Source organism: Cyprinus carpio, chromosome A3, assembly GCF_018340385.1.
Source record: "Cyprinus carpio isolate SPL01 chromosome A3, ASM1834038v1, whole genome shotgun sequence".
In the NCBI taxonomy this organism is placed as follows: Eukaryota; Metazoa; Chordata; class Actinopteri; order Cypriniformes; family Cyprinidae; genus Cyprinus; species Cyprinus carpio.
In genome coordinates this window covers 12920986-12947147 of record NC_056574.1, presented here as the reverse complement: position 1 = coordinate 12947147, position 26162 = coordinate 12920986, and the positions used below count along the sequence as shown (strand labels likewise).

General features: G+C 37.9%; 1 protein-coding gene and 1 pseudogene across 1 annotated transcript; one reads left to right on the top strand and one right to left on the bottom strand.

The window, feature by feature from the left end:
• Nucleotides 1-12545: 12545 nt before the first annotated feature.
• Nucleotides 12546-17966, top strand: LOC122136291 (annotated as a pseudogene).
• Nucleotides 17967-20486: 2520 nt separating this feature from the next.
• LOC109056242 (intercellular adhesion molecule 1) lies at nt 20487-26129 on the bottom strand. The gene is given in 8 exon segments (XM_042732712.1): nt 20487-21020; nt 21550-21821; nt 23139-23468; nt 23575-23892; nt 24555-24591; nt 24593-24885; nt 24992-25252; nt 25975-26129. Coding segments are annotated over 8 exon segments (1767 nt in total). The 5' UTR covers nt 26063-26129; the 3' UTR covers nt 20487-20852.
• Between the last annotated feature and the right edge of the window lie 33 nt (nt 26130-26162).

Sequence of the window (26162 nt, the reverse complement as noted above, 5' to 3'; positions counted from 1 at the left end):
GTTTACGGAGGTTTGTGACAGAAACTCATTTAGATAAGGAGATGTGCATGAGCGCATGATCAGAAGTTCAGACCTCATGACACACTTGTGAAATTACACAGTATGCTTTCTTACTTTTTCTTTCTTTCTTTCTTTCTTTCTTTCTTTCTTTCTTTCTTTCTAATAAAAGACAGAATATTATATTTAGTTTCATAAAAAATTACCATACTAATAGGCTACTATTTCAGATATTTATTATTTTATATACTGTAAAATAAAAAGTATGCTTCATGTGGTAACGTTAATTGCATGACTTTAGTCAAAGAGTACTCTACTAGAGTTAATTCCTGTTTTCGATTTTGGTCAGCCATTGTTGCAAGAGTCCTAATATAGGCTACGATCAATCCAACAGCACTGGGCCTTTTCTGTTTTTGTATCACTATGCCTCTCTGTGTTAGTTTGACTGACTGTCATTTTTCGTTTAATTTTTTTGTTGACTTTTTTTTTTGCTAGTTCCATTGTTACACCAGTAGGGCCCTGTTTACACCTGGTATTACGATGTGTTTTGGTGTTTCTGATCACAAGTGGACAACACTAAATACAGGTGTGAATGGGATGTAAAACGTTTTGAGCTTGTCCACTTTCGACCACTTCCAGAGGTATTTGAAAACACATTCGACCGTATTGGTATCGTAGGGTGGACGCTCATGTGGTCGGATGTGTTCGAACAGCAAAAGACCGCCTCCTCTCTGCCTACTGACCTAATTCTAAAACATAACGATCTTAAGTAAATTGTGTGAGCATGTTTCGCAATATTAGTTCAAATGATCAGAAAAAGCCCATACATACACTCGCCCATAGACCCTTCCCTCAAAATCAGGACAGAAATGGTTGAAAGTGGACAAAAGTGATGGATTAAAACAGCAAGTGTAAACAGGAATGTACCTCCCTTGTCTAATTGTGATCTAATCAACCAAAACGGATCTTAATACCAGGTGTAAACAGTGCTATGTGATGATATGTGACTAGTGTCCAAAAGCATATTTAGTGCACTCATTCAATTCCGTAATGCACCACAATAACAAGTGTATGGCTGTGTCCGAATATGCCTACTTCAATACTATACAGTATGCGAAAACAATGCGAAAACAGTATGTCTGAACTAAGCTGGTTGGTCATGTGACTTTGACAGTAGTACATCTAAATTTAATTCATACTACCCATATTCACACTATATAAAACATAATTTCAAATGAAATGTTCTACCTATTATACAGTACACGATTTGCAGCATATAACCCATGTAGGCTACCCACAACACACTGTTTTGTCAATTGAAACTGCACACGTGAAAATTATTTCTGCAGCAGCACCACAGCACCATTTTACAACGTCTTTATTCGCTCACTCATTTTCATCCATTCCTTTCTCATATAGTGAACTATTTGTCATCCACTGTAATAGAGAATACTGAATGAGGGGGTGGGGACAATTTCAGACATGGATACTGTCTTTATGAGTGAATTACTGAATCATTGACTCAACTGATTCGTTCAAAGACAGATTCATTTAGTAACACCATTATTCTTATACCAGTGTAGCTCTGAGATGATTGATGGTTAATTCTGCTGTGGAACATTTTCGAAAACCATGTGAAGACGGTCTCTATGTATCTAATTATTTAATTTTTGCATACTGCAAACTGCTTCATTTATATATATTTTTTTAAACTTACATATAATATTCCAAACATAGCCTTTTTTTTCCCTAAGAGAGGCCAGTACTGTTTCTTTCAGGCACCCATCCAGACTCATTTACAAGTCTAATACATTGTTTCCGCAGTGTATTGGAATGTTACACACCTCATTTCACTAGGATTTTTTCACACAGTACTTTACAGCACTGTCAAAAGAAATGTAACAACATGCATTAGCAGCTCTAACTACCATAGTTACAGACTATGAAAGTCACCGGGGAAATATAAAATGGGATAAGGTTTTGTTTTGAAAAAGTATAGACTGGATTTAAAGAGATTCATAGATATGAAACTACATCCACAAGCCACACACTATCTTCACTGAATGTTTTAGTAAATGATTATTCAGGGGAGCATTACTGAAATACACAGACACACCCTAGTTACCTTAAATTTGTCAAGAACGCAAGTACTAAAACACGAAACCATAACAAGAAGAAAGTAAGGCAAGAAGCATTTGTAGTTGCATTGATGTGTCTGTTTGGAAAAGGTAAATTCTGATATCAGTTCCTTCTCGGTTCTAAAACAGCAAAATGAGGCAGAGATGGCATTAATTCTGGACAGCAGGTTCCTCAAGTGCAGAGTTCAAACTCAAGACAAAGAGACTTTATTGACATGCAGAGCATTCCATTTTCTCATTTGACATTGTTGAGATTCTTCCCGTATTTTCCTTCGGGGACTTTCCAGGGTGGTTGTAAGGCTTGTGTGTTCAGTTATCCACATGACCTTTGACCTGATTGTCTGGCCACATGAAATCAAGAAGAATATGATTGTAAAGGACATTTCAAATATGTATCTTGATATGAACAGTGCCTGCTTTAACTTTGGGGGCACCACAACTTTTATTGCTTGCATAGCTTAGGGTGTAATTCATTAATAATTCTACTTTACTGGAGTGATTTTCACCAATTTATACAGAAAACAAAACCAGTTTTTGGTGCATATTAGTGCTTTTGAAGTACACATATAATACCAAAGTACAACAGTAAATAAAAATATACAAATAAATAAGTAATTTAAATTAATGTTATTTGTTGTTTTCTAGCGCAAAAAAAGTTTAGTTGCTAAAGTGCTCTGGATTTAAACAGCGATGACAAGAGCAGGATCCATAGGTTTCTCAGGATATTGCAGTTTGACATGAGTTTATTTTCCGCTTCTGGCCGAAGAAGATCCTTTCATGATGACTGTGTCAATTTTCTGCCAGATTGCGCCTTTATTTTTGACCACAGGGAATATGGCAGTATCAGCAGGTCCATCAACAAATACTCAACCTCAGATTAAATTAAAACAGGTTTGGGTTTTCAAGGCAAACACTTGGTTTTAGTTTGCCATTCGATGTGACAAGCAACTTAATGTGGTGTGGCTTTGGTACCACAAAGGGCAACCTTTCTTGTGCTGCCAGTGGATGACAGATCATGCTCTACTGCATTACATGCAGTTTCGTTCATAGTGGGAAGTTGATTTCAGAGTCATGTGATAGGCAGCATGTATTGTAATCAGACAGTGTAATCTAGGGAGAATGTTGGCCTCACCCAAAGCGAGCATGAAAAGTAAGTGAAAAGTGGAAGTACATTTATAGGAATAGTTAACCCAAAATTAAATCATCATTTATTCACACTCATATTATTCCAATATTTCTACAACAAAAAGGAGGCATTTTGCACAATGTCCAAGGTGCACATTTTTATAAAACAATGAAAATCTCTTCATTCACGCTTGTGTGCATTCAAACATGGTCTTCAAGACTCATAATGCTAAGCCTTATAAGAAGTCAAAGGTTACTTGGTCTTGTGTATCTTGGGACCAATGCAAACACAAATTAGATTTAAGAAGATCAAAAGGAGAAAGACTTTGAACTGAAATTCTTTTTCTCATATGTTTTTGAAGATTTCTTTACACATTTTTTTTTCTCTTTTGAACCTGGTAGTATAAATCACCTTCCTTTTTCTGTATGGAAAAGAGCAGCTTGGACATTCTCCTTTTTTGAGTGAACTTGTTAGGGGGAAACTAAATCTTGCTGAACAAAAATAACACAGACAAAACCCAAATACATGAGCCCACAGCACTCATTGTGATATAGGAGGCCAACGGGGAACATCTGATTGCTCTACCATGGGCCAGTAGTAATGAATAGATTCTGAAATACTCCGGTGGGTCACAGAAGAGGCAGAGGGAGGGCTGAGGCAAGGGCACTGCCTCTGATGAGACTGCAGTAGTGAAGCTGGGAGAGCACTCAAGCTCTGCTGAAACCCCATCAATCAGTGCAAGACCTGAGCACAAGACCTGTGTTCAACAGAGGAACAGAGAGTCAGACGAGCCATTAAGGATTTCCTCTGGTGCTAACCATCCAGAAAACTGCAGGAGCAAATCTCAGTTCTGAAGTGTTCAAAAAGGTTACGGTTGGTCCTGGTTTGCTGAGGGCAAAAAGAAAAGAGATATATGGAGAAGGATAACTTGATATTCTTTTGACATCTACACTACAGGGATTGAAAAAAAGGGCTGTGTATAGGAGCAGATGTGTGTTGACAAAAGCAGACTGGATTACAATTTACAAGCATTACAAGATTGCAATTTTATGCTCATTGTCAAAGATGTGAATCTGTTGTTACTTTGTATGCTAATTCTGGTATTAGATTAACTAGGCAAACAATCTTCACAATCTGTATCTGGTCTCTGTAAGTATAATAAATTGTTTATACTAGGATTCTGGGAGTCTTGACTTTTCTTTATGTGTCAGACAGCCCTGCAGTCCCTCAGAAACTCTGCTGATGCAACAACCTCTGGTCCACTTCAGTCACATGTTACTTCCCTCACACACCACTGGCAGGAAACCATGTCATTATGGTAAAGCTGCAATCAAACACAAGAACAGCCGTTTACATTCCACAGTCACCGTTTTGTCTAACCAAAACCTTGTAATCCACATTTTTGGAATATGAATTCATCATGAATGTTATGTCCAGCAAATCTGTATTTTGTATCTGTAAAACAAGCAAATTAGGGTTAGTTCACCAAAAAATGAAAGCCATGTCATTATTTATTCATTCTATTTCTTCTGTGGAATAAAAAAAGAAGGTATTTTAAACTCCTTTTGCCCATGGTGTCCAAAACATTTCCCTATGACCCCATTAACTTTCACTTTATGGACAAAATCATTGAGATATTTAAAAATATATATATGTGTATCCTCTTTTATGTTATGCAGAAGAAAAAGTATGTAGAAGGACACAGGACTGGGATGAAATGGAGGTATAACCGTTTTAATTTTTAGCCTCATCTTATTGGTATAGGAAAATGCACATACATTGCACTGTGTGATGTAAACAGCAGGTTAAAGATGGAGGGGAGGGAAATGTGTTAGTTACACAGATCTTCTCTTTCTTCAGTGAGACAAGAAGAAGATCGGTAAAGTCCAGACTGCTCTATCTTTGATTGCAGCTGTCTAATGGCAGAGCTTCAGGCTGCGGTCAAGGATGCTGTTATCAGAAGCATAACACAGCATGGCCAGAAAGAGAGGCCTTTTTTGTGTCAAGGCACATTCTGTGGTCAATCAATACAGTGTGTAAATAATCTTCTACAGATGCTTGTCAGGACAGTGCAGGAGTAGAAAATGAATTTTGTTCAGCCCAGATTACATTAGTTTTTGAAGGGAATGTGCCCCCGATCCACATAAATGCGTCTATGTTCACGCGAATCATTCGTGGTTCAGCTTCACCAACAGAAGAAATGAGTTTAAGGTTTTTTAATGAATCTTTGCAAATCGCCTTTCCTAATAATGTGCTAATTAGCAAGTTTCACGATGAATGAGGCTAAAGTAAACAGTCCCTCAGAGAGCTGCTCGGAAGAGAGGGGCGGGGTCAGCAGAGCTCATTGACATTTGAAGGAAAACGCTACAAAACGGCTTGCCCTGAAAATATCTGTTTTTGACAGGCTAAAAGGGGTGTTTTTTACACTACCGTTAAGAAATTTTAACCAAACTATGTTACAGACTTTTCATTAAGACCCTAATGAATCATATCAACTTGTGGAAAATGGGCATCCGATGACCCCTTTAAATTACGATGGGTTTAATTAAAGAAATTAAGTTTGACTGGGGAGAGATAGTTCCCTGGAGGGCCTTTTCATCCCGCTTCCTTAACTGGCTTTCAGTGAAGAGCATGTGCAAAGTACAGTTATCTCTCAATGCCAGGTGGTGAGCGCGAGAAAAAATATACACTATCTTTTTGCATGATGACCTGGAACAAAGCAGGAAAATGATGGCAGTGTACGCTATCAATACGGATCCTAATTTTGCCTCCTATTTATTACAGCAACAAAAATGTGTACAGGACTGAAAGAAAACAGAGGCTGTGGAAGTTTTCACACTGCGTTCTAAACCACAGACATTTCACACCTACTCCATTAATGTGGAGAGCAGATCCTTTATGTTAGTATTAACCTTACAAAGGAAAGCAGTTGGAAATCACACCAGGCTCTCATAAATACAACTCATATTGGAAATATATATATATATATATATATATATATATATATATATATATAGATATATATCTATATATATATATATATCTATATGTACTTTTTATGTAATGTTGCAAAGAAAAACACCACTGTTCACTTTCAGAAGTTATAATGATGCTTTATTTTCCCAGAACAAGTTTGAAACACAAATGTTGGTTGTATCATATTCAGTTTCTAAATATATTTAAATACAATTTTAAATGATTTTACATTATTTATCATGCAACTCTAAATAGTATGCATTCTGCCTTGATTAGTGGTTGGGTTGTAGTTTTTTATATGATGATTTAACCATCTCATACAAATTATTACGACTTGGCTGTTGACATGTAAATGTGGGTGGTCATGTGTTCAAGTATTCAAATGTCCGACATCTGTCTGAAGTCAGCAAGTTGTAGAAGTATTAAAGATATTTAATTAAAAATGTTAAGCCATTTCTGCAGCATTGGATCTAACAATACTGAACACATTTCTACTGCCACAATGTTCATGTCCCCATTTCCGCTGGAATAACAGAGATGATTAACCAAGAAGAAGATATATTAGACAGAGTACTGCTTCAGGAGTCTGTGACACAGAAAATACAGCATCTTTTGAACTTTTTGAATAAAAAAAATGAGCTGTCAGAAAGGAAACGCAAAACAAAATGTGATTAGTTAGAGAGCGATACATGAGTAAGACAGCGAGCAGGTGGTGGAGGGAGAGGCAGAAGGAGAAGGAAAAGCACCAAAGAAGCTATGGAGGCTCTGATCAGTAACGCCTGGATCCACACGTCAGCTGACAAAGATATCACGTAAAATTTAGCAGAGGTTCTGTGAGGAGTATTCCAGAGAAAACAACACTCCCATAGTCTCCATTATCTGACCTCATATTTCAGCCAGAATTTGTTTGAACTTACTTAGCCAGAGGCTGGAGTAGCTTACACTGCTTAACATTTAAAACCATTTCCATTTGACACAAAAGGAAGAGGTTTGCCCAGAGGAAGTGACTGCTGGGCTGCACGTATCTTCCTTTAAAAGCAGGATGCCAAGTGTTTTGTTTCACTGAGTTAAGCAGAAGCTCTTTTCACTCTCATCCATTTATTTTCCCTTTATTAACTGCAGTTCACAAGACATTTGTATATTCCCCGTAGACCACCGTTAGTAAATGTTTTTCTTAAGGGGATAAAAATGTAAATTCTGTCATCATTTACTCATCCTCATGTCATTCCAAACCTGTATGACTTTCTTTCTTCCACTGAATAAAAAAAGAGAATTACTGGTCATTCTTTTAGTCCTTATGGGCACAGAAGCTTTCAAACTTTAAATGGGCGCAAAAGTACCATAAAAGTACAAAGGACCATGTGACTCATGCGCTAGTCATTTGATAGCTTTCAATGATGAAAAGACCAACATTTTTATTCACTGATAATCCTCCCCTCCAGTGAGCTTTTAACCGATGTGACTGTGACTGTCGGTGAGATCTGATTCGTGAATGAATCATTCACATCAGTTTTGTGAACTAACCAAATTCACTGAAACGATCTGACTCCAAAGAAAAATGTTCATGAATCAGACATCTCAGCTTTGATCAAGTTTTCCTTTCCTAACAGTCAAAATATATATATACAGAAACTGAATATCACGTAGTGCAGAACAGCTGCTTTCTTTATTAAATTATTCATCAAAGTTTGGTAGACACCACTTAAAATGTACATAAAATTGACAAAATCGATGGTTCATTGGATAGATTTACATACATACTGATTTACATTAATAGAAAATCTGAGGTGGAATCAGTAAGTATAGTAAGTATTTATTTTATTTCTATTATTTTGGAAAATATTTTTTCTTCATCAAGGATGCATTAATCTATGCAGAGCACATGCATTCTGACAGTCGGTTCATAAAGATATTCAGCTGAAGTTTCACTTTCCACATGTGTTTGTAGGGCATTTTCCACATATCATATAATCCTTCTGAATCAAAGCTGAATTTCAGCAGCTGTTACTTTGGTCTTCAGAGACGCATGATCCTTCAGAGATCATTCTTATACACTGATTTGGTGTTCAAGAAACATTTCTTATTATTGTCAATATTTTTATGGAAACATATATATATATATATATATATATAATATATATATATATATATATATATATATATATATATATAGGATTCTTTGATTAATACAAAGTTTAAAAGAACAGCATTTATTTGAAGTAGACATTTTTTGTAACAATGAAAAAGTCTTTACCATCACTTTTGAGCAATCTAATACATCCTTGCAGAATAAATAATTCTCAACATTAATTTCTTTCAGTAAATAAATAAATAAAAACTAAAATAATTTTGAACAGAGATAGTGTATGTGCTAACTGAACTGTGATTAAACCCGTACTTCTTGCATATATTTAACAATTTATAGATGCCTGACAATGGCAAAGCCACTCTGATTCAGAGTTTCTACACAAAAACCTAAACCTAAACCCATGCTTACCTAAACCTTCAGCGTTAGTTTTACAGACTTGCAAGTACTGGTATTTCCTTAAGGAAATGCAAATCTGGTTTTCCCTGGATTGCTGCTATAAAAACCCTTTACTGTTCTAGGAAATGGTCCTTATCTTGCAAATAAATCTGTTTCAGTTTCATACCGAAAATAAATGAACAAGGGCTCCACTTGAAACGCTATCCATTCAAGTGATATCTTTCCCTGCACATTTAATCTGCCTTCTGCACATATTTCCTTCTATTTGCATGGTAGCAGTAATGCACATTAGTTTAGAGGAAACAATGAAACTCAGATCAATCAAGCCAATCTTTCTATTTAGAGCAGTGTGAAAAGACATACAAGACAAAAATAAGTCTTTCTACCTTCTTAAAGTGACAGCTCAGTGTGGAGGGGCTGATGACTCATATTGCAGTAATAAGCAGCGAGGTTCACTGAAGCGTGACATTAGAGAGCATCCATCTGTGTCACAGACATGTCCTGCTGAAGAGTCATCTCATCATAGGTGATGATAGAAGTCTTTGCCAGCTCACCTCATGACATGTATGTGAGACCAAAGTTTCAGCTGAAGCACCTAATACATGACACAGCCATAGTCAAAGCATCTCTGGCCTTTAGTTACAGCTGTGTCAGCCACTTTGTATCTCTGGCCCCTGCCTTGGCTCATCAGACAGACGCGATCCAGATGCCAACCGGCCCTCAGAGCACATACGCTCCGATCAGCAGACAATAAGCATCCCAGCGCAACACTTCAGCACATACTGAGATACTGTGTTACATATATATGCTCCATATTGTTCTCCAAATAGATGCACAATACGCTGCATCATAACTTTTGGCATTAATGACACTCTTGAAAAGCTAATGTATAATCTCACATACAGAACTGTTCAAAAGTTTGGAAAATATAGATATTAATATTTCTATTCATTAAGGATGACATTAAGTTGATCAAAACAATTCAGAAACAATTATTTAAAAAAAAATCGTTTTTAGCATTTAAAAACACTTTAAAATAATGAGCTTGTATGTCTTTGTTTTAAAGTTTTCTTTATTGTCATTTGATGTTTCAAGTGAATGTTTAATTTGTTAAATGATTCAATTCGTGCAGATGATTCAGCCCAAAAGTTTTATTAGTAAACTGTCACGTTTATTCTAATGTGTCGATTTACTGCTTGGGAAATTTTTTATTAATAGGACAGTTGCTAATGGTGGCGCTGCTTAATGGAGTGTGGAAAGGCAATACAGTGTCTTTTTTCAATAGCTGTCTTGCAAAGCCTTTAGGATACTTGCTTTTATTATCGTTCTCATTATGCTGTTGGAAGAACGGTTGTCTCGAAAGAAGAAAGCAAACTGGATATAAGCAAGTCCAGATTCATAACAGAATAATAAGTATATAAGATCAAACAGGTGATCAGAGACCTTGGCATCTTTCTTCTGGTAGAAAGGTCTATTGTAACTTTGACCGTAATTGCCTCCTGCCTTAAGGATTGTTCCAAAGGTGCATGTGCAGTAACTGTTTATGGTTCATTGAACAAGCATGAAAAACATGTTTTTAACAGAATTTTTTTTTTAAATACAGTATCCTGTAAAAAGGGACATTTCTTTTTTTCTTATTTGCTGAGTTTATATGAGAAGTGAGAAGTGGCAAGGACACCTGTGAGAAACTTCAGCTGAATATCCTAATACACTGACTGCTAGAATGCACAGATGAATGCATGCTTGGTAAAGAAAAATGTTTAAAATAAATTCTCTTAAAAAACAAGCATTTCACTGATTCCTAACTGAGCAAGCATCATGCTGATTCATTATAAAGAAGGCAGTAGTACAAACCACAATCTTGTGTAAGATCTTGGAGGTGCAGCTTCTGGCTGATTGCCACAGCACCATAAATGTGAGCCATGAGCATATTTCACCTTGGAATGTTGATAGCAATCTTGAATTACTTAAACATATTGATTTACACACTGGCAGCCAACAGTGTGCCCCCTTTCTATTTCTGCCTCCATTACACATCAGAACAGCAATGTGTGAGCATCTCAGTGGCTTCCAGACCTGTGACCTGCTGGGAGACTTATCTAACTCTGCAAGCAGGCAACCCTAGTGCATATACACACTCAAACACTAACATTAGTTGTAAGATATCATGTCAAGCAACGGAGGACCTCCCACTTATGTCATGGTCACATTGTCAGCACAGACAAGTTAAAGCAGTCGTTTATGTTTTAGCATCTTATTTGACTGTAATAAATGCTTGGTGACTGTATGTGAGCTGTTCAGACTCTCATTCTGACGGCACCCATTCACTGCAGAGGATCCATTGATGAGCAAGTGATGTAATGCTAGATTTCTACAAATGAGTTCCACTGAAGAAACAAACTCATCTACATCTTGGATGGCCTGAGGGTGAGTGTATTTTCAGCAAATTTTAATGCTGCTACAGATGACAGACATCCTGGGACCTTGGAGAGTGGCTCAGTTAGTGCCTGAATCTGTAAGCCCCATTAAAGCCACTGCGCGTCACGCTGTCCCTTTAAACTCATGCCAACTCTGAATATTTGCTTGTGTAACATTTTAGAAAAAAATTATTATAAGTATACATCTGATATCTCAGCCATAAAAAGCAACAGAAATAATGAAGTCCAATGTTCCTGGATCATTTCTGGAACATAAAAAACAATCAAGCCCAAATCATGGTTTGCCTAAAACAAGAGACAAAATGTTGGTTGATATTGATAATAATGCTATTGAAGCCATACAGCCTAACCTCACATATAATCTTAAACTAATCTGAAATCTGACCAGTTAATATCCCCATGTGTTTCTCCATGAGACGTTTCTGAGCACCACAAACACTCACTCACTCTGAGATATCACAAATCTCTGGCATTCTTGAGGAACAGAGAGTATGGAAGGTATTTTTAACGAATGAATATACTAAACCACATCTATTTTACAATAATATTCTACTTATAAAATCAGTTTATTATTTCTCTGTTGAGTTATTATTAATAGACAACTTTAATTATCATATCCTCTACTGAGACTCTGGAAATAGCCCTCTTGAGTTCCTCTTGAGCTGTACATTTAAAAGCTTTTCATGCCACAGCTCTAATGGATTTGGGACTGTTTGTGTTCTTCGGTCATGATATAATTTTTATTCACCTTTACAGATCACCTTGGGTGCCATTGAAAACAAGCAAGGAAATATCAGTGACATCATTTTAAACACTTCCAAAAGGTCTTCTCATTTCTTTAGATGCAAAACTTTTTGGGGGAGAAATGGGGGAAAATGACTAGTGCACCTGATTTCAACCGAAGATAAATCAAAACAGCCAAACAACTAAAAACCAACAACCCTGCTGTCCTACAACCTACTGTCACACACACGTCACTGGCCCTTTAAGAGTGTCCCAGAATACTTGGCGTTTGCCAAAGATAAACAAACCTGGGCTACTGAAACTGAAGCTAAATGAAGAAGTACCTGCTGCAACTCTGTATAGTCAATATAAAGACAAACAGTACACAATTTACAATTCATCACCGCAGTTACACATTCAAAAAATCTGCAATAATAAAAAATTTTGTTTAGCATTTTGCAAAATATCGATCAATAAATGCGACATTTAGCCTATGATCAAATGGCCGTGATCTTATTGCGTGCTTTTTAGACTAAACATGATTTTACTTTGGATTTAAAACATCTTGCACTGTAAATGATTTGCAGAAACAGATAGAGAGTCCATAACAAACCGGTTATGGTTTGGCAAAATATATAGCATAATATTCTGTAATATTAATAATGACAACATGGAAAAGAAAGAAATGATTGTTACCTCAGTCAGAATCTGCCAGCGACCAGACTGACAGTGAACCTCTCAAGAGACTCATCCAGTGTCAGTCTGCCACGAGCTCTGTGGATCATCATCTCAGCCCTTATTTCTCATCGAGAGAGTCCATCAGACTGAGTTACAGCTTCTTCTAATCAGTTCAACTGATCTGGCAAAGGCCTTTCTAGGCAAGGTAACATGACGGTGATTTCAGCAAATCATTTCATATGAAAGGGTTACTGCTGAATTCAGAAATCAGATATTCCCAAAGTGTCAGACATTGTTACTGTTATCCACAACTAACATTAAAAAAATATATATATTAGTTGAAGTTTTAAAGTACCTAAATGACTAAAGCTGAATAAATAATAAATAAAACTGAAATAAAAATAAATGAGTTATATGAAAATTAAAAAATAGTTAATTCAGAAAATTCACAAAAATCAAACAGTTTTCGGTAGCCATTGACTTCCACGGTATGGAAAATACTATGTAACTCAATGGCTACCATCAACTGTTTTGTTAGAGTAAAAATACTGGTAAAAAAAAAAAAAACTCCCAGCCTTGGAACAACTTGAGGGTGAATAAATAATGCTAGAATGTTGAACGATCCCTTTAAAAAACAATAATATAAATAATACTCAAACCAACTCATTACTCCTAATATTCAGATTAGTGCCCAACTATTTTCTTTTCCTCAAGTGGCATATACTTAAATTTTTACCCTCATATTACCCTATATTATATATATAACCATAGTCAGTATTCTTGTAAACAGTTTTGCAATCATTTATACAGAAGCACAAATATGCAACAATAAAATTCTTTATTTTAAAATGTCATTTGAATTTCACATTAATGAAGTTAACTGGTTAACAGATGTTCAGGAGCAGGGCTACGCCCCAAACGATCACCTGACCTCCCAAAACCTCCATATATCGGGCCACCTCATACCGTACTGTTTGTTTCTTTCTCTCGAACCCACCCTTCCCTCCCTTTCTCATCCATTCAGCCACCTTATCCAACATTCTCTTTCTTTCAGGTTGTATCGGGGGGTCCTAATTGTCTGGACTAAATATATGATATAGATGGTACCCCCACCCTGAGCCATCAATTCTAGATGCCCTGATCAACCTGACCATCATCCCATTCCTTCTACACCTTCGTCTTCTTTTTACTCTTCCCCAACACTCTGTTCAACTAACTGTTTCATAGCTTGTTTGTGGTCCTAGCAATTGAAAACACAATTAAAGCCTTAACAATGAGTATTTGTGTGTTAATAATTTTTTGTTGTTAATTTTCAGCAGTAGATCAAGGGAATTCAGTTGGGACACAAATTGCACCTTTCCTGTCAATAATTCCTGCATTAATTGTTTAACATATTATTAGTTAATGTACTGTCAAATGGATCAAAACTGCATTGTTTTCTACGAAGGAAGTCTGTTGAAACAGAAAAATTCATATTCACAAGAACTGTGTTGAAATCATGAAGTGACACCCAGAAATGAGTAACACTCCAAGCACATACTCACTACTTGGCAAGAAAGTCAGTGATCAGAAGCCCAATGCTGACTTGATGGAACAAAATGTTTCTTTAATGCCACAAATTTGTTGATGATAGTGTAGTAATGCTTATAAAATGTGATGTTTTTTAGATATAAAGTTGTGAATCACTTTGGCTCTCTATTTTGAATGTAGACAGCATTATCAGCCATGCTACAACATTCATTCAGTAGTGTGAACACGTGAAATACAGCTTAACCCCACGGAACTGTTTTGAATGGTGGAGTTAAACGCAGGAAGCCTTTGGATCCAGGTCACATAACAGACTCGGGTGGACACAGAGAGGCCTAATTAGCATTTTAATGAGGTTTAAAAAAAATGGAAAGAAGGCTGCTTAAATACCAGAAAATTAGACACATTTGCTGCATGACAGTGCAGATTTTCCATTTCAGGTTCAGTTAACAAGCACAAAATATGCCCTTGTTTGTTTTCAGTTTGCCAATGTGTAAATGGCAAGGGAGTAATGAGAAGCATGAAAAGCCATTATCATGTTTGGAGGGCATCCGGTCTGACCCATAATAGGTTGTTTGGTGTGACCAAGCACTCGTCCAGCGTGACAGCCGGCAGCCAGCATGGAGAAGGTGACACTTGTGGCTTTCACAACTCTGTTGAGCTCATTACACAAACATGGTTCACAGCGGCCTTGTATTTTCTCAATCTCCCTGCACGACTGGCTGTAGCACCTTTTAGCGCCTTTTAAGCAACTGTTTAAAGTATATGTGGACCAGATGAACCCACTTTGAATAAACTCAGACTTTAGAGGCTGGATGGTACCCATTTGCATTCTGCTCTTTTAATGGGACACCAGTAATTACTTTATAGATATACAATACGACAGTTTTGTTTTGTTCATTTAAGCCATAAGTAAAATAAGAGTGTTATAATGTTGGGTGGTAATCTAGATTTTTACATTGTATGAAATAAATGTTAGTGGTGCTTGCCTGTGCTAAAGCTGTTGCAAGGATGCTCGTATGTTCTGAAGTATTTTAGCACATTGTGTTAGTGGTTTCTAGAGCGTTGGTCATCTAGTTTAAAACACGTGTCTTAGAAATGTACACTTTACCTTAAAAGGATACTCCATCCCAAAATGAAAATTTTGTCATTAATCATTTACCCCAATGTCGTTCCAAACCCTTAAAAGCTCCGTTCATCTTCGAAACACAATTTAAGATATTTTGGATGAAAACCTGGAGGCTTGAGACTGTCCCATAGACTGCCAACTAAATAACAGTGTCAAGGTTCATAAAAGGTATGAAAGTCGTCCTCAGAATACTCCGTCTACCATCAGACATGCAATCTGGGTTATATGAATCGACGGGAACACTTTTTGTAAGCGAAGAAAACAAAAATAATGACTTTATTTAATAATTCCTTTGTCAATGGTCTCCTCTGTGTCTCTCCGTATGCTGCGTTTGCTCTTCTGTATTATCCATGCCACAAGGATGCACTGTTTTATTTCAAATCAAAGCTAAATACACGTAGAAACAGCGCATCCATGTGGTGCGGATGACACAGAAGAGCATACACAGCATAAAGTCATTATTTTTGTTTTCTTTGCTTAAAAAAAAAGTGTTCACGTCGCTTCATATAACCCAGATTGCACGCCTGATGGCAGATGGAGTACTGTGACGATGACTTTCATACCTTTTATGGACCTTGACACTGTTAATTACTTGGCAGTCTATGGGACAGTCACAGGCCTCCCGGTTTTCATCCAAAATATCTTAAATTGTGTTCTGAAGACGAACTAAGCTTTTATGGGTTTGGAACGACATGGGGGTAAGTGATTAATGACAAAATTTTAATTGGAGTATCCCTTTAATATGGTTTTGAACTTTTATGCTGTTTTGAAGAATAGATTGCATTTAATTAATGACTCTAAAAATGTCTTGTAATATATGTTTCTTACACTATTTAAAAAAAAAAAAAAACTTTTAAAACATATTTTCCCAACTAAATATTTTATTTTTTTCCAGTTCATAAATAGTTCACACCTCATGACATTTTACATCCAGAACTTGCCTTATCAGATAAAGCAACAAAATGATCTGATATTGTAAGAGAGACACAGTCATATGATATAATTTTCTCTTTTATGTTCTTTGTTTTCATCTTCTCCATGTTTCTGCAAGTTGGTTGGACCACATGAATTTGTTGCAGTGGCAGTTTTCAAATATTTTTGTGAAAATATTTTTTGCTATGAAATAATAACAAAAGACTGCAAAATTATGCCAGATTGTGTTGTTCAAAAGTTTGTAGTTAGTAAGATTTCTTTTTAAAAGAAATTAATACTTTTATTTAGCAAGGACACATTGAATTGATCAAAGCTGACAGTAGAGAAATTTATAATGTTACAAAATATTTAGATTTCTAATAAATGCTATTCTTTTGAACTTTCTATTCAAAGAATCCTGAAAAAAATCTTTCAGGTTTTTCACAAAAATATTGAGCAGCATATTAAGTTTTTTTTTTTTTTTTTTTTTTTGCTGATAAAAAATAAGAAATGTTTATTGAGCAGCAAATCATGATTTCTTAAAGATCATGTGACATTGAAGACTTAATGATGCTGGAAATTCAGCTTTACCATCATAGGAATACATTTTAAACATTTTAAATTATGTTTCAATAGAAAAGTTATTTTAAATCGCAATAATATTTTATAACACTAATGTTTTTACAATCAAACAAATGCTATATTTGAGATATCAATAACAAGATCCACTAACTAACATTTGTAGTCTAATGTTTCTCACTCAATGTAATTTGACACTTTTGCACCACCTGCTGGATGTAAGATGCCTGTACAGACTCAGGGTGTGGGGAGTTATTGCTGGAAAGAGTGTGACATCTGGTTTCTGTGTTTTAGGTGTTGGTGAGGAAGCTAACTGATGGCACTGAGCTCAGATCAAAGGAAGTGTAAACCAAACCAAAACATATTTGGGTGGAGAGGACAAGGCATCCCACTCAGCAGGGGGAAAACGCACGGAGAGAAACACCACCAAGTTCATGAAGCCTGGGACCATCTACATCTATCACATCTACGGCATCTACCTCTGCATGAACGTCTCCAGCCAAGGTGAGGTTCCAAAAATCACTGTAATTGACCACACGCACACAGGAACAGCGCTTCACAGGAGATGGAGGCGTAAGGCTGTAACCACAGATCCCTCACTGCTAGTTATGCAAGAAACAAGTGTTTTGTTTTGCTGCTGCTTTGCTTTTCTCCAACTGTTTCTCATTATCACACATTACATAAACCTAGAGAAAGATTTAGGAGCATATGCACACAGACACAAGCCAACAGGAAGGAGACGGCATGGAGCCTTGCTAACTACTCTACTATATGTGTGTGCAGGGGAAGGGGCGGCGGTGCTCTTGCGCTTGCTGGAACCTCTGAGCGGTCAGGACATCATGAGGGGCCTGTGAGCAGCCAAACGCAAGGTGGGAGCCAAAATCCTTAAGGAAAAACAGCTCTGCAATGGCCCGTCCAAATTGTGCCAAACTCCAGATATCCAGCGCAGCTTTGACCGCAGGCATCTGGCCACTAACACAGAGGTGTGGCTGGAGAGGGACCCAGAATGAGAGACTGTTAGTGCTGAAGGGGTGGAGTCAGTGGCCCGGATCGGAGTTGAAGTCTCATGGCGAATGGGCAACTAAACCGCTTCGCTTCTACTTGAGAGGACACCCGTGTGTGAGCGTGCTGAACAGAGATGCAGAGCGTCAGATGCATTCTTCCACTGATCTTCATAACATTGAGATGGAAAGGACAGTCTGATCATGAAATGTTGTTTAGTGATGAAATCACTCTTTAAAAGGATAGTTTGCTAAAACAAAGGATTAATTTACTCATTATGTCGTTCCAAAACTGTGTTCTTTGTTATTCTGTAGAACAACAAATGAGATGTTTAGCAGAATGTCCAAGCTGCTCTTATCTGTATAATTAGTGAATGGTGACCAAGGACCGTCAAGGTTAAAAAAATGACAAAAAGACCTCTAAAAGTAACATGACTTGTTTTAAAGCCATATGACAGCAAAAAGCTGAAGTTTAAAGTTGTTATTCACCAATAATCATCTTTCCTCACAAAGCTATATCAGTTGAGAAGAATATAACACACAAATCTGTTACAGTGCTCGTTTTGTCAGTTTTGGAGCTTGAAAGCCCCTCACTGTACCAAGAACAAAAAGAGCAGCAAAATTCCCGGAGGAAAGTCATACGGGGTGGAACGACACAAGAGTGAGTAAATAATGAGAAATGTAATGTTTGAGTGAACTAACCCTTTAGGTTCTGAACATGTCTGTTTTTGTAACAGCATGTTTCTTTATTACATAGTCTTGTTTTTCTTGGTGCTCATTGATTTTTACAAATGCTTGGAAAACCATTTGCACTTCAAGGCAATTACAACTCCGTTTTCTCTTTCTCTTCCTGTTCTCAGTTTCTACACACTCAGTCTTCAGGGCATGCAGTCTTATGGTCTGGAATTACCATCATGGCATGGGTTTTGGGTCTTGTTTGCTTGAGGAGATGATATATGTGACCCTGGTCCACAAAAGCAGTCTTAAGTGTCAATTTTTCGAAATTGAGATTTATACATCATCCGAAAGCTGAATAAATAAGCTTTCCGTTGATGTATGGTTTATTTGGATCGGACAATATTCGGCCGAGATACAACTATTTGAAAATCTGGAATCTGAGGGTGCAAAAAAATCAAAATATAGACCCCTTAATCGCCTACGTCACTGTGACGTCACCGCTCTAGCTGGAGGCAAAACATAAGGAAGAACTCATAGCAGGCGCGCTGAAAGTTTAAGGTTTTGACTTTAAAATGTCGTCTTGTTGTGTTTTTGGCTGCCAGAATAGAAGGAACAGCGCTTTTGGTTCAAAACTAAAGTTTCACCGGATCCCGGCCGACATTCATTCACAGAAATCAAGAAGACAATTTGTGGTTGAAAGCAATACGGCATACAGACTAGACAGAGACAATCATAAATAATGCTCGTGTTTGCAGTGCACACTTCATATTAGGTAAAATAATATATGCATATGTACTACTGTGTTGGTTTTATCTAGTACAAATCAGCAAGTTTATGTTTTATAGGTGAAAAGTCACCAACCTTCAGCGCCCTAGCTAGCTTAAATGTTAAACAAACATACAGCGATAGATGTGTGTGCCATCCTTTGAATGGTCTCTTAAAAATAATCCACATTGCTAATCATAGTTAGCCAGCGATAGGTTACATTAGACAATAAGCCTTGACAAAATTCCCCAAACCACCCGAAAGTAATTCAATATGTTGTCTAGGAAATATCCAAAACCTGGTTAAAATGTTTCCAATGAGAACAAGATACAAGAACTACACCAGGCTTAGCTAAAAATAAATATATAAATAAATAAATAAATAAATTAGGCTAACGTTACTGTAATGTTATCCACTCGTCATTATATTTTGGTCAGATAACCAGTTTGGTCAGTGAACTGAGTGAGTCAACTGAATTAATTGATAAATGTATGCTAACTCCCACACTTTTTTTATAATTATTTTTTTTTTTGTCACGGTCCCGCAGAGTCAGTGACTTATACATATTCGGACAGTTTTTCCGAAACCTTCTTCTGCATCCATGTTTAATAAATCCCTCCTTAAAACGTGCTAGTTTACGCTTGTCAACATTGCGTCCGCGCCTCTTTTTGCCTCCAGCTAAGCCCCGCCCACCCGGAGACGTTGCAATGTTTACAAACTTTTAAGGGGTCTATTGACTCTCCCGGATAATCGAAAATGGGCAAAAAGGCGGGAGCTGGTTGCTGAAGCCATGCCCACCTTGCGCAACAGCAGTGTCAGCAGGTAATCCACCTGTCACTCAAGTGGCCACGCCCTTATGCAGAACTTTAATGCTTAATATAATTTAAACGGATGAGTTATAAAAAAAATGTACCCCCTCACAGTTGTCATGAAGGGAAAAATTAGCTATATAGATAAAAATCATTTTTTGAACCAGGCTGTAAACATGTTTTTTCCTGCTGTAAAGTTGAGCATTTTAACATGGGGAGTCTATGGGACTTTTGCAGCCCGTCTCAAGCGGCCAGTCGATGAATTGCAGTTTTAGTCACTTCCTTGTTGGCTTCAGGAGAGAGAGCGGGAGGTTGCCGCTCGGTTCGACTTCACACAGCACTGCGCAGACCGATCGCAATCTGACTTGAAGCAGTGCATGTCGGTTAGATATTTTGTCCGATTTGATACGCCGCTACCGCCACATGACTGTATTTGACAAATATTGCATTTAATTATCTTCATCTAATTAATTAATACAGTGCCATATTTTCAAGAATAAAGTTCAACATAGTCATATACTATTTAAATACTAATAAAGATGGGGTATACATATGTGCTTTTATCAGTGTTGTATGATAACATAGTTGTAATACAATATATATACCTGTATATATATTCAAAATGATCAGAGTGCCTGAGACATAAAATGCCTGAGACAAAAATGCCCTTCAGTCATTTTTAGTTGATCAACATCCTCAGACACCAGTGTTAAGGTGTGATACTGTGATTGTCAGCTGGATTCCGAGAGTGAAGTGAAATAACACTGATCCGTATGATTTCTTATCAAAAATATGATCCGACTGATCTGACTGCAGACAGTGAAGCTCAGAAGATGGATCCAGCTTAGGGAGTCATAACCAAAGCAGACATATTGCTCTGACAGAGTTCCTTCATGGGGGGACTGGCTGCGCTAAGAGTTCTTTATGTGCATTGGCCTCCTTCACATCATAATGGCCCGTCTTGGTTTTTTTGTAGTTGGTCAGGTAGATGTAGATGAAGATGAAGATGACTGAAATGGCCACCACTACAGCAACAAAAATGCCTAATATTATGGGTATTTAATTCTCTGTGTCAAAAAAAACCAAAAACAAATATATGAGTAAATCAGCAATTTAGTGAATGAAATCCAAGCAAGCAAAACTTGGGATTGATCTCTATCCTGCATCATGCTTTCAACATATTAAAAGTGAAGCAACTAATTTAAATAAGTCTAGAAAAATCCACGCAAGACAACTAACGATGACGCAAGCCATACAACTTGAATATAAGCCATAATGTGATCACAGTGACATTAACACTGCAAGATGATCATTACAAGACCAACAAACCAAGCAGCTTCTTAGAAAAGTGCAAATACTCTGTGAAAGGTCAAATCACTAACCACAAAAGAAGTGAATTTATTCTGACAACATACTATTATATTGCTCTTTCATGATAATTTGCATATTTAATATAACCAAAATAAACATTTTGTTTAATATCAAACCAGCAAATAAAAAAAAATACAATTCTGAAACAACCACAATTCCTTTCTGTAGTATTACTGTCAGTATTACTAAAGCAAATTGAAACAGCTGTTGGAAATTAATAAAAAAATGACACAAATGCATAGTTACCTTGTATGGACACATTTACTTGTCTGGTGGCCCTGCCAACAGAATTGTCTGAAGTGCAGTACACATGCTCAGGTGTTGACTCTGATATAGTAAGAGTTTCATTATATACTATAACATTTGTGCCGAGGATCCAGCTGATTGTTGGTTTTGGGTTTCCCTCGGCTTCACAAACAAGCACCTCTGGATAGCCTCGAAACACAGGCACTATGGAGGGCAGTTTGTTCTCATTGATGATCAGTTTAACTACAGGATGTGTATAATCTGCATACTGCATCTTAAATTTCCTATGTTAATCCATATTCATTTTAATCTCATAGTTTTCAACAAAACCACCTAAATTTAGATATTTGACTAGAAAAAGTCACATGCTGCATCTGATCCCTATTACTACAAAACTTGTGTCACTGTGTCACATGGGAAGTGCTATAACTACTAAAAGTCTGCTTGATTTGAACATGTTAAAGCCAAGGGGTCATATGATGCTGCTAAAAAGAACATTATTTTGTGTATTTGGTGTAATGAAATGTGTTTATGCAGTTTATGGTTAAAAAAAAAAAAAACATTTTCAACATACTGTAGATTATTGTTTCTCCTCTATGCTCCACCTTCTGAAATGCGTCGATTTTAACAAGGCTCATCGCTCTGAAAAGCGAGGTGTGCTGTGATTGGCCAGCTATCCAGCGCGTTGTGATTGGCCGAATGTCTCAAGCGTGTGATGGAAATGTTACACCTCTTAACATATTGTGATGCCTTGTCCGGTTGGAGCGACGAGACATAAACATAAAACCCATTATAAACGTGATATAAACATGTTTTCTAGTCGTGTCTTCTTTTGGAAGGCAAAAACAAAGTAGTTTCGCTTTCTCAACGACAACGAAACAGCGTCACACACCGCGCCCTTGAGTGAGCAGAGGCTGGAGACCTAAAGTGAGCCGCATGCTAGAGTGAGCGGAGGCCAGCTTCAGTGAGCAGAGGCGGGTGGCTTGAGGCAGATTCTATGAAGGAGCCTACCTTGGTCTTCCAGCAACCACATGTAACGGCCCCGGGCTGGACGACGCCTCATCCACGGTGAAAGCAGATTCTGCGATCCACAGGGCAAAGTTGATGTATTAGCTCAGCGGCCAGCACGGATCAGCTCCAAGCATGACGAAACGGATATCGTCCTTTTTTGGAAGGCCAAACAAAGTAGTTTCGCTTTCACAGTGAAACACACAGCATCTATACGACATGGCAGCAGCAACAACAATACTACAATGAGAATAAAAGGTTTGCCTTCTTTCTTTGCGTGAACATCTGGGCAGCGTTATGCAAATCTTCCCACATAGTGACGTAGATGTGTGGGGGCGTATTAGAACGAGCCGTTTCAGGGGGACGAGTCTCAACTTTTATAAAGAATATCTCTTTGGATTTGAGACTTTAGTCTTTGCAACTTCACAGATCTTCTTTATACACCAAGAGCTTATAACACTCCAAAGAGAAAGGAAAATTAGAAATTGCATCATATGACCCCTTTAACATATTAACAAAGGTTAATCATAGGAGCTGATGGATCTTACTTACAATATACATTAATGTTAAGAGGTTCTGATGTTTTTTTTGGAGGAGGTTGAGGTCCTTCTGCTCCCAGTTCCAGCTCTGCTTCACACCTGTATTGAGCTCCACCATCAGCTCTGTCTGGACGGATCAGGAGTGTGGCGGTTTCATTCACTGGAGTCTTGCTATCCTCAGTGAAGGTGGTTTTATCCAGCAGAGTCTGTCCTTTGTACCATTTGACAGTGAGATACTGAACAGGAGCCACATCATGAACATCACACTGGAGCTCATACTGCCGTCCCTCTATCATTGGTCCGCTGTGATCCACAATGCTGATGGACACACTGTCTGGATACTCTGTGGAGGAAGATTTACAAACTCTGAAATCGGCAGTGAAGAATGTACGTTTATTAGATATTTCTGACAATGAAAATACAAAAAATTCAATAACAGATAAACTGACTGTAAATAGTGACTGGGAGCTCTACTTGACACTGTTCCTCATGGTTTATGTAGCAGAATGGCTGTATGTCCCATTCTGTCAGGTGTGACACTCTCCATGTGATCATCATTTTGTCTCTTGTCATGGGCACTGCTCCCTCACTGGCTTCCCATCCCAACCCTTTATGTGGGACTGAAGCTCTACAGTTAACTGCTACAGAACCTCCGTATCTCACAACAGCTCTCTGTGGGTTGAGCTGAACAGGACATTCAGCTTGTGTACCTGTTAAACACATTGAAGAACACAGAATAAATGCATAGAAATTGTTTACTAGAAAGACTGAACACAGATAACTAACCATCACATGTTAAAACTTGTTTACTGACCAACTGCATGCAAAACAAAGAAAAGTTTTTGGATATTGTAGAAGACCATCAGTCTATCACAGTTTATGACTCTTTTAAAACAAAGAGGCTCATCAATTCTTTCCATCTGGGAAATTTAACTTAAAAAAAAAAAGGTGAAAGTCATGACATTTCCCAAGTATGGTAACCCATACTCGGAATTGGTGCTCTGCATTTAACCGATCCAAGTGCACACACACAGCAGTGAGAAGTGAACACACCGTGAACACACACCCGGAGCAGTGGGCAGCTATATCCAGCGCCATGGCGGCGGCAACAACAATACTACAATGAGAATAAAAGGTTTGCCTTCTTTCTTTGCGTGAACATCTGGGCAGCGTTATGCAAATCTTCCCACATAGTGACATAGATGTGTGGGGGCTTATTAGAACGAGCCGTTTCAGGGGGACGAGTCTCAACTTTTATAAAGAATATCTCTTTGGATTTGAGACTTTAGTCTTTGCAACTTCACAGATCTTCTTTATACACTAAGAGCTTATAACACTCCCAAGAGAAAGGAAAATTTGAAATTGCATCATATGACCCCTTTAACATATTAACAAAGGTTAATCATAGGAGCTGATGGATCTTACTTACAATATACATTAATGTTAAGAGGTTCTGATGTTTTTTTTTGGAGGAGGTTGAGGTCCTTCTGCTCCCAGTTCCAGCTCTGCTTCACACCTGTATTGAGCTCCACCATCAGCTCTGTCTGGACGGATCAGGAGTGTGGCGTTTTCATTCACTGGAGTCTTGATATACTCAGTGAAGGTGGTTTTATCCAGCAGAGTCTGTCCTTTGTACCATTTGACAGTGAGATACTGAACAGGAGCCACATCGTGAACATCACACTGGAGCTCATACTGCTGTCCCTCTATCATTGGTCCGCTGTGATCCACAATGCTGATGGACACACTGTCTGGAGTCTCTGTGGAGGAAGATTTACAAACTCTGAAATCGGCAGTGATGAATGTACGTTTATTAGATATTTCTGAGAATAGAAAGACAAAAAATTCAATAACAGGGAAACTGACTGTAAATAATGACTGGGAGCTCTACTTGACACTGTCTCTCATAGTTTATGTAGCAGAATGGCTGTATGTCCCATTCTGTCAGGTGTGACACTCTCCATGCGATCATCATTTTGTCTCTGGCCATGGGCACTGCTCCCTCACTGGCTTCCCATCCCAACCCTTTATGTGGAACTGAAGTGCTACAATTAACTTCTACAGAACCTTCGTATCTCACAACAGCTCTCTGTGGGTTGAGCTGAACAGGACATTCAGCTTGTGTACCTGTTAAACACATTGAAGAACACAGAATAAATGCATAGAAATTGTTTACTAGAAAGACTGAACACAGATAACTAACCATCACATGTTAAAAACTTGTTTCCTGACCAACTGCATGCAAAACAAAGAAAAGTTTTTGGATATTGTAGAAGACCATCAGTCTATCACAGTTTATGACTCTTTTAAAACAAAGAGGCTAATCGATTCTTACCATCTGGGAAATTAAACTTTAAAAAAAATGTGGAAGTCATGACATTTGCCAAGTATGGTAACCCATACTCGGAATTGGTGCTCTGCATTTAACCCATCCAAGTGCACACACACAGCAGTGAGCACACAAACAGCAGTGAACACACACCCGGAGCAGTTGGGGGTTCAGTTCCTTGCTCAAGGGCACCTCAGTCATGGTATTGCCGGCCTGAGACTCGAACCCACAACCTTAGGATTAGGAGTCAAACTCTCTAACCATTAGGCCACGACAGGGTCATATTACAAGCGCTACTGTAGATAGCAGCGGGACTCCTTACTGTAGCTACAGTAAGCTAATGAATGAACTAAAATAGGTCAACATTTTAACGCAGACAGTGGAGGTCAACGGCGTTCTGAATCACTCACATGAAAGTGAACGTTTAGAACACATTCGAGCGCGCAGCCTATGCTACTGGTTAACGAATGTTCTCGCTTCTCATATCGAAAGAATGAAAGGGAAATAAGTCAATACAAACCTGTGAGGGTCACAAACAGTAAAACTGCTGAAAAATAAACAAGTCCGTAAAAACGTTGCAGCATGTTGTAAGTGTTCGAGTGTCCCATCGACCAGATAACAAACGCAGTGGCGGAGCCAGGATGTTTTTATAGGGGTGGCCAGGGAGGGGCCAGCAACCAGTCTGGGGTGGAACAGAAATCTTCATTA